Here is a 9,815-nt window from a genome sequence, read left to right on the forward strand (position 1 = left end):
AAACTTATTTAAGGGTTTTGGATTTAATCAAGAAATATGTAATTAGTATTAGAATTGTACCGGTTCAAATAATTAAGCAATGACATGATAAATTGTGTTGGTACAGAGAAGGTTGCATGACCTAATCAGCAATAAAAGATCTTTTTGCGCACACAATCACCAGGTAGGTATTCAAAACTTTGAAGTAACCTAATAACTTATTTCAAGTTGTTGTAGAAGAAATTTTCTTAGATAGTAATTTTAGCATAAAATTATGAATTAAAAAGGTTGTTTAATACCCTGCTGAATGGGCGAGTTCGAAAGATTATTTCCAAGTTAATAGAAATAATATCATGTTGAATGGGCAAGTTTAAAAGATTATTTTCTAATTAATAGGAATAATGTCTTATTGAATGGATGAGTCGAAAAATTATTTTCTGGTTAATAAAAATAATGTCATGTTGAATGAGCGAGTTTGAAAGATTATTTCCTAATAAATGGAAAAAAATGCCCTAATAAGTAGGTGCATGGAGATGATGATTTCCTGGTTAAGGGAAATAGTGTCATGCCGAATGGGCAAATTAATTATTCGGGCAAGTTAAGATAACTAACTCTCTAGTTAATGGGATAAATACTCGGTGTAATGGATAATTGTAAAATTTAATTGATTTAATTTGAAGTTAAATATACGGGTTTGTTAAAGACACTTGGTATTTGTGTAAATTTATTTCTTTTCAGAAATCATATTAAGAATTAATGGAATTATTGAATTACTAAAGATAAAAAATTTCATTTAATGATGCTGGAATTGTATTAATAGTTAGTCCTTAATTATTTTTTTATCATAATGTATAATTTTAATCATGATTAATATGATTATATTTTTAGGTATATCGTACCCTCAAACTAGAAAGTAAATGGATAAATAGATAATTTTATTAAGTAATTGATGTTATTGGAAGAACCAATATTTTGTTGTAACACGTTTTTGTGTTTAAGAATTGTAATATTTAACTAAATTACTTATGTATGATGTAATTTAAAATGTTGTTATTATTAAGTTGAATTATAGTTAGTTGTATATATATTTTAAACATAATTACTATGAAAGTATTTGATGCATGCCATGTATAAATTAACTTTAAATAATTGTTCTATAGAATATGAAAATGAGAATTTGATATTATGGTTGAGTTTTAAAGGTCCAGATGATGGTATGATTATTATGATTGATGCTTATAAGTTAAGAAATACTGAGTCGATAATTTGGTATCAAAAAAATACAAAGAAGACTGCCAAAATTTCAGTTTACATATATATAATTGATAACTAAAAATATATGTATTATAATTTGTTTGGGGTCGTTACAATTAGTATGAGAGTTTCGATTTGTGTTTAGGCGTAGAAAAGAGAATTTAATAAATTTTTGACATGGAACAAGATGGTCCACATGATGAAAGGTGTGCTAACAAGAGAAAGATTTGATGAGAGACAAGGAAAGGACCCATTAGAGGATACAACCTCTCATATGCCACCGGGGTCTCGTCTTGTCAGTCGAGACTAAAAGAGTCGGTTGGACTCAATAGTAATACTGATTTGAGCATACTAAGAGGTTACAACTCGAGGGTTTAAACCAGCAGAAACAAGGAGTTATACCCCTAGCTATGACACCGACATCTGCAATGGTTTCTACATTGCATGTTGATCATTTGTTCATAGCTCAAATAATAAGGGCAGTGATTATGGTGCCTCAACCCTGATAATCCTAGTAGCTTCGGTTGTACAAGTAGCATCAGTGATTATGACACCAACTAATAGTGTGGTCGTATTAGTGCGGATTGTAAAACGTATGAGAGAACTAAGGTGTGAGCCATTTTAAATGAACCAAACGCTGAGATAACAGGCATGTGGCTTCGAATAGTTGAAGATACCCTAGATCAGATGCAGTTAATAGAAGGCTTGCGAGTGAATTGTGCTACTCATTTACTTTCTAATAGGGCACGATCTTGATGGGAAACGGTTAGGTCGTGGAGACCGTTAGGTCTTGAACTTAGGCTAAGTTTAGAACATAAGCATAGTCTGAACATCAGTTATACTCCTTCTATTATAGAAAGATTAAAGAACATCAATTGTTAGCCTTAAGGTAGAGAGACATGTATGTACTCGATTATGAGAGGAGGTTCCATGACTTCTCTATGTTTGCCTCACACTATGTTCCTAGTGAGCAGCATAGGTTGGAAAGGATGTGAAGTACATCTTTTAAAGACACCAAAGGGATTGTTATGCAATATCAAGGTAGTGTTATATCTATCGAAGAGAGCATAAGTGGTGGGACTGCCTACACTTAAGCCAAGGGAATTGTCCTCGTGGGACTAAAATAACTCAAAATCATCAGTAGGCTCAGAGTAAACAGTAGTCTGCCACTATGAATAGATCAGCCATACAAGCACTATCAGGGGTCAGCGGCAGTAGAGGCTGAACTCATGCTTAAGGTGACAAGATGTAGGGGGCCCGGACCTAGAGTAAGGTGTATTACATGACACAAGAGAAGATCAAAACCGCTTTTGACATAGTGGCATGTACATTATAGTTAAATTCTCTGTTTGTTCACGTATTGTTTGATTTGGAGGGATAGAATAGAAAATAGGTTTGTTAAATACTCCATTCAGTAAAACTATGAATATTGATCACATGAACAAGGGTCTAGATTAATATAAATTGATGTGAGTTGATAGTATATTATTAAATTCAATACCTTATATAAGCACGCCTATAAGATAAGTTATAAGTTCATTAAATGAGGCTTAGACATGATTATCTAATCCTATAAAGGCCTCTTCAATTCTTCTTTTTTTGTGATTTTATTTTTTAATATTTGGTTCATTATAATTGGGCTTTCAAATTTGTTTCGATATTGGTTTCATAGTTTTATCAAGATCTCATACCCCAGATTACGAGTTTTATAGGTTAACCATGGTTGGCCCGGGTCATTTTAACATGTTGTCATCTTAATATTTTGTTTTAATATTTCATCTAATTTATCACCATTTAAAATATTTTTAAAAATATTAAAAATATATATATAACTCATCGAATAAAAAACTAGTGATATACCTATAAATTGTTGAGTATGAAGAAACAAACACTTACTTTTCTTTCTAGCAAAAACCTTTTCATTAAATAATATATCTAGCTATCATTTTGGCAACAACAACTCCATTTTGTTTTATTCTCTCTTTTTTCCTTCTTCTATTTTTTTTAGATATAGAACTTTTCTACATTTGTATTATTTTTAATAATGATTTAATATAAGAAGCAAGCTCATATTCTTAATAAAATATATATATAAAAAAGTATAAGATAGATGTATATACAAATATTTTATTTTGACTATTTTTTATGTGTTTTTATTTATTTTATCTCATAGGTTAGTTTTGGTTACTAAGAATAAATGGGTTTTGGTTTTTTATAAATGTATTATGTAAATGCAATTTATTTATATAAAATACGAGCTCGAATTTTAGAGATTAAAATGAAGTTTTTCCATGCTAAAATAAAAATGAGATCTATTTAGTTTTTTTATTAAATTTAATCAATATTATTTAATTTTTTCTAAAAAAAATATAACTTGAAATTTTATTTCACAACATCGATTTTTTAATTCATTTGTCGAAATATTCATTTGCATATATAAGAGTCCAACACGTAAGATTATACTAATATAACTTTAAAAAATGAAATTACGAGGGAAGAAAAGTTGGATTATCAAAAAGAAAAAGACGCGGTAAAAATGAAAAGTGTACGTCTGAAGAACAGCGGACCCCAGTCGCTCAAAGGCAAAGCAAATGGAGAGTGCAGTGATGCGTACAAGATTAATTTATTCACGAAATAAAAAATAATTTTTTGGGATGAACAGAAAACACTCACACTCGAGAAAGTAATTTATTTCTATGTTTTGTAAAAAGATAAAAAGAAAAACTCCCGAAGTAGTTTTATATCAGAAATTAAGAACTTTGACAAATACTGGTGTTTAGCAGGCCCGTTGTGTCGTGTTGTTACGTTATCAGATAGATCATTGCTCAAAGGCAAAGCAAACGGAGAGGGCAGTGATGCGTACAGGAAAGAAAGAAACTGGGAGCTGGAAAGTGACCTAAGAGAACAGACCCCCTAAGTTACGTGTCAGAAAGAACACAAGAGATGAGGTACCTTTAACGTGTGGCCAACACAATTCCCCTCCGTCTGCTAAGTTCTAATATCACAGAATCTCCTCTCCTCTCTCTCAGATATTTTATTCATTTCTTACATAACCTCGTCAGTGGTACTGAATTCTTACTTCCTCAATCATTAGAAGATTGGGGGTAATTTCTTACATGACCAGCGTCAGTACTCAGCAGTACCACCAATAAGATATTGGAACGCTTCGTCAAGTACATGAGCTCCCATAGTTTAGGATTGTAATCCATAAGATGGCTGTTATGATAACTAAGCTTCACGTATCCCCACAAAACCTGGATAAACTTAGTTTCGAAGAACACCAAAGAAGTAGATCACTTGGGAGGGGTTTTTTGAGTTCAGGTTTTGGGGTACACAAGAAAAGTTATGCGTTGGGTGTGCAGCAGTGCAGATCTTTTAAGACTAAGGATGGAGGGGGAGTGGAAGAGAAGCAGAAGGAAAAGTATGAAATTCTGAAGGAAAATCAGAGCAAGTCGAAGAAGGGAAGTGGGTTTTGGACTTCTTTGAAAAAGGCTGTTTCTTGGGTTGGTACTTTGCCTTCTCAGTCAAATGAGGAGCACAGAGAGGCAGTTGCTAGATTGGAGGAAGTTTTCTCTTCGGTGAGTTGGGAATGGATGGTCTATTATCTTTGTGAATAACTTTGATGCCTTTTTATGCTTTGCTTTAATTTTTGAGTGATTTAACAATTTAATGAGCCTATGCATGTGTTTGATTGAATAGCTGAGTTGTTGCTAAGAAATTTCAAGAATCCAGTGTGCTGAGTTAATTAGGACTGTTTAGCTTGATTGAATGATTCGTTTCCGTTTCATTTCAAAATCTGAAAAACACCCTGTCTTCTTGTTCATAAGATTGGTCAATATAAGTTCAACTTTTAACTCCTCACTCATGATCCAGGCTGCCCTCCAAATTGGAAGATATATAGTGACCATGATGAGCACTGGAGTAGTGCTTGCTGTTGGTTTTCAGTTGTCAGGTTAGCAAACACATTATTTCAACAAGGATGATGTTCATTACCCTGCACTCTTCTCATGCTGTTAGATTGATGTTCTATACATGCATGTTCAATAGTCTGCAATTCTTTAATGAAGGTGGAGACAGTCAGATGAATACACTGATTTGGTATAGCTGGCTTGGAGGGATTATTATTGGAACTATGATAGGTGCTAACATGGTTTTAGATGAACACTGTCGAGCTGGTCCACGTAATGTTGTCATAACTGGAAGGTACGCTCCCTCCTGCAGATCTCATGAATAAGTTGGTTAATTAAATTCTATGGAGTCCCATTAGTCTTATAATTTAGTCTTTCGTTTGATATTCCATTATCGTGAGGCATCATTTTGATGACTAAACAAAATACATCCATGGGCCTTTTCTTCAGCATGTTTGTTATTTTTCTGCATTTAGACGAACAGGCAATTCACCTGAAATTGTGCTTTTTTATATGTGATGACTACATTTTTTGCAAGGAAATTGTGCTAATTGTGGGTATTTTTTTCCTGGTGCATGTTTAAACTGATGGATTTAGTACAAGAGGCCTGGGAAAAGCTCTTGCTCGAGAATTTCTTCTTTCTGGTGATCATGTAGTTGTTGCTTCACGCAGGTTGTACACTACAAACAAGGATGTTGGTGTTTTTTCTCTCATCTTTACAGTATTTGTACTCACACTCCATGCTTGATTCTCTGCAAAGACAGCCCTGAGTCTGTAGACACGACAATTAGAGAGCTTGAGGAGAATCTCAAGGAAGGAATGATCACAGCCTCAAACAGGACAAGTTTGGCACATGCAAAAGTGGTTGGCATAGCCTGTGATGTTTGTGAACCCTCTGATGTGCAGAAATTAGCAAATTTTGCTGTCAATGAATTTGGTTCTATTGATATATGGGTGAGTGTTTTGGCATTTTCTGCCGTTCTGTGTAACTTGCACTTTACTTTGTCTTAACTCTCTGTCTCTCCCTGTCCTGTGTATGTGTCTCTTCATGCATACATGCGTTGATAATAAAAAATTTCCCTTTAATTTGATGCTGCTCAAGTTGTGAAGGATTGATTTGAGATTGGGGAAGGGCTCCGTTATCGAGCATCTTATCATTGGAAAGTAGCATACATGATGTTATAATTGATGTTTCATTTCAGACACGGGACTATGATTTTGGATTTACTCTAATAACCAGAATCTCAGAATCTCTCAATTTCCTGTTAGTTCAATGGTCCTGATCGGGATGCAAAAATATGAGAATTCCATGTATTCCTTGTGCTGTGCAATTACAGATTGCTTGTAATTTCTGACATGCATTTTCATCCTTCACAGATAAACAATGCTGGCACAAATAAAGGTTTTAGACCCTTGTTGCAGTTTACTGATGAAGATATTAAGCAGGTAACTAAGACATACATCATAAATGAATATGAAGCCTTCTTGATGAAATTAACACCCTAATAGTTGACAACAAATGGTTGCCTGTTATGGTAGTTGGAGTGCTTGTTATTTAATAAGCTTTGGTCAAGTGAAATGGCAGGATAGTGTATCAAACTTCCCCAGACACACACGCACACCCTCACAAGTATGAGTACACATCTTTCTTTCTTTCTTTCTTTCTTTCTTTCTTTCTTTTTTTGAGATTGAGGACACATACTTCGATGATGCTTGAAAATCTTATTGGACTCTGTCTCTTATTCTCTTATATAGTAAAGGATTTCCATGTTGATATGATTATCTTAATTCTGAATTAATTTGAATAATCTACTGATTCTATCATAGATTGTGTCAACAAATTTGGTTGGATCTATTTTATGCACTCAAGAAGCCATGCGAATGATGATGAACCAGCCGAAGGGGGGGCACATTTTCAACATGGACGGTGCAGGTTCCGGGGGATCTAGTACCCCTCTCACAGCTGTGTAAGTTGTCATTTCTTACTGAAGTGGTGGTATCTTATTTACTCATTGGTAGAGGCCAAAAGTTTTCACTTGCATAACCTGCAGCATTTGTGATGATAAAAAATTCTTGTTTTGTGCATGATGCTTACCCTGTTTTATCTTCTGAACCTTCTAGCTATGGGTCAACAAAGTGCGGTCTGAGGCAGCTTCAAGCATCACTTTTGAAGGAGTGTAAGCGATCTAAAGTTGGAATACATACTTCATCTCCAGGAATGGTTCTTACAGATTTGCTCTTGAGGTATACCTGTTGCCTATCTGTTTTTTGCTGGGCAGGTGCTATGCTACTGTGGTTATGATCTCAATTATCTAATGAGGTTGCAAATATTTGCTTACCTATTTCTTTTTTGCTCAAGATCACTCTGTGCTGGTACTGTGAGACTCTTTCTCCCTTTGTCAATTAAACTGAAACTGTTTATGAGCTTGTGGACATGAATCTGTTCTTTTACAATGTTTTTATGCACTGGTCTGCATCAGATGAAAGTTTTCTTTGTAGATCACTTATTTGCATTTGAAACTGTACTTTTCCACGTAGTAATTATGCTTTCATTCCATGCTTGGTTTGGTTCTTTTGCAGTGGCTCGACACTAAAAAACAAACAAATGTTTAATATCATCTGTGAGCTTCCAGAAACAGTTGCTAGAACTTTAGTCCCAAGGATGCGTGTCGTGAAGGGCACAGGGAAGGCCATCAGTTACTTGACCCCTCCTAGGATATTACTTGCTTTGGTGACTGCATGGTTAAGGCGAGGCCGCTGGTTTGATGACCAGGTAATCTTGGTTGCTTGAGGAAATTTCTTACTAGTTACTAGCATCTTAACTGCATGGTTGCCACCATTCCAGGCAGGCAAGGAAAATGGCATTCATAGTCATCTGCTTAGTTGATTCGTTCACTCAACCCTTGCAATATTCTCACGCTGTTAAAATTCGGTTTTTGTCATCCTTCTCTTTTTCTATGTGCTTTTGCACCGAAACACTTTTTTCGAACCATTGTCCTCCTATTTGTAAACCGTTTTAAGTGAGGATTTATATACCTTCATATCTTGCAGGGAAGGGCATTGTATGCTGCAGAGGCAGATCGACTCCGTAACTGGGCTGAAAATCGTGCTCAGTTTTCCTTTACAGATGCAATGGAGATGTACACCGAGAATACTTGGGTGTCCGTCTTTTCGCTTTCTGTTGTTTGCGCATTCATAATCCTTTCCAGCACAGGCAGCACATTTCCTGGGACCTGATTCCTTGCATTCCCATGAAGCATCAACAAGGCACTGGCCTCGATGATCTTAGTGAAGGGACCAGCAAAAGCTTGTGCAGCTCGAAGAAGAAATGTGAAGGTACAGCGCAGAATAGATAGCTTATGGTCTTTGTACATGCAACATTTATGCTCCTGCTTTAACCATTAGTTAGTGCTCAACTGTCTTGGAACATAAGCTCAAGATGATTGGCCATGGAAGGCATTGTAGGTTATGATCGATGCATACCACAAGCCAACATCCCATTCTTAACGAAGCATTCTTATAAACTGAGATGCATAAAAATGTATTGCTTCCATATTGTTGTTATTAAATTTATTGTAAAGGCAATGGGCACATGCAGTCAACAAAATAGTTGCTGGACAGAGATGCACCTTGAGGCAGATCTTGAGTCAGTGCCTGTATAGATTATGTGCACTTTGATGATTACGTGCATTGCTATGGTCAAATTATTGAAGATTATCGAGGATTAACTAAAATGTGATAGCGTCTGCACGGAAGAAAAAAAAGAGTTGGGCATTAGGGGCAGTTTGGAATTGCATGAAAATCTTTTTATATATATTTTTGTATTGTTTTGATATATTAATGTTAAAAATAAAAAAAAAATATTTAATATATTTTTAAATACAAAATACTTTAAAAAATAATTAATTTTTTATTTTATTTTATATACGGGGTTGTTAGACCCAGGAATGAATTGTCTTGATTCAAATAGTAAAAAACAAGAAACTATTCACTATTTAGTAAAAGAAAACGATCAAAGAGTTAATAAATTGTAATGGCAAGCAGAAATTCGTCTTAATAGAATTTTTCTTTTTTAAATAAAAGCATAATTAACGAGGGATGAAAAAGAAAACTAAGTATTGGAAAGGAAAAGAAAAGTCTCAGCTTTTAAAATGTCTAGCATGATTGGTATGATAATTCTAAAAAAAAACAGCTTAATTTCCCCTCATAACCTCATGCTTGAAAATTATATTTATGATCAAAAGGTATATTACTAAAATACAAGATCAACTTAGTGTTCACCTTTTCACAAATTTTTTTTTTAATTTCACATTGCAGTATTAAATTTACGGGGATTGAACTTTGTAATTTTTTAAAATATATTTATATCTCTTTTCATCAATTTCATAATTTTTATTTATTTTAGGGGTATCATGTTATCTTATTGTGCCTAAAAAATAGAAAATACAATTACACCCCTGGACAATCATTTAATAACTAAAATGCCTTATAAAAAGACCTAAACACCCCTAACACTAAGGCCATTGGGTGTTTTTAGGAAGGGCAAGAACATCTAAGTGCACAATATTTTATCCTTTAGCTTTATTTTATATATGTGTGTTCGCGCGCCTTACAATGGTATACCATAACTCCACCATTAACTGCATAATTATAATAACAACTGAAAAAATTAAA

At 34.2% G+C, this 9,815-nt stretch overlaps 1 protein-coding gene across 1 annotated transcript; it reads left to right on the forward strand.

Moving 5' to 3' along the window:
• Nucleotides 1-4,087: 4,087 nt before the first annotated feature.
• On the forward strand, nt 4,088-8,726 carry LOC133674585 (probable chlorophyll(ide) b reductase NYC1, chloroplastic). The gene is made up of 10 exons (XM_062095781.1): nt 4,088-4,811; nt 5,107-5,185; nt 5,301-5,436; nt 5,739-5,813; nt 5,906-6,095; nt 6,519-6,587; nt 6,969-7,108; nt 7,263-7,385; nt 7,722-7,914; nt 8,193-8,726. The coding sequence occupies exons 1-10, from the start codon at nt 4,446-4,448 to the stop codon at nt 8,376-8,378; spliced, it is 1,557 nt and encodes a 518-aa protein (XP_061951765.1). The 5' UTR covers nt 4,088-4,445; the 3' UTR covers nt 8,379-8,726.
• The last annotated feature ends 1,089 nt before the right edge of the window (nt 8,727-9,815 follow it).

This window comes from Populus nigra, chromosome 15 (genome assembly GCF_951802175.1).
Source record: "Populus nigra chromosome 15, ddPopNigr1.1, whole genome shotgun sequence".
NCBI lineage: Eukaryota > Viridiplantae > Streptophyta > Magnoliopsida > Malpighiales > Salicaceae > Populus > Populus nigra.

Coding starts and splice junctions, on each gene's coding strand:
- LOC133674585 (XM_062095781.1), top strand. CDS start 4,446: ATGGCTGTTATGATAACTAAGCTTCACGTATCCCCACAAAACCTGGAT. Junction 6,588..6,968: donor CTGATGAAGATATTAAGCAG/GTAACTAAGACA, acceptor ATTCTATCATAG/ATTGTGTCAACAAATTTGGT. Junction 7,386..7,721: donor CTTACAGATTTGCTCTTGAG/GTATACCTGTTG, acceptor GTTCTTTTGCAG/TGGCTCGACACTAAAAAACA.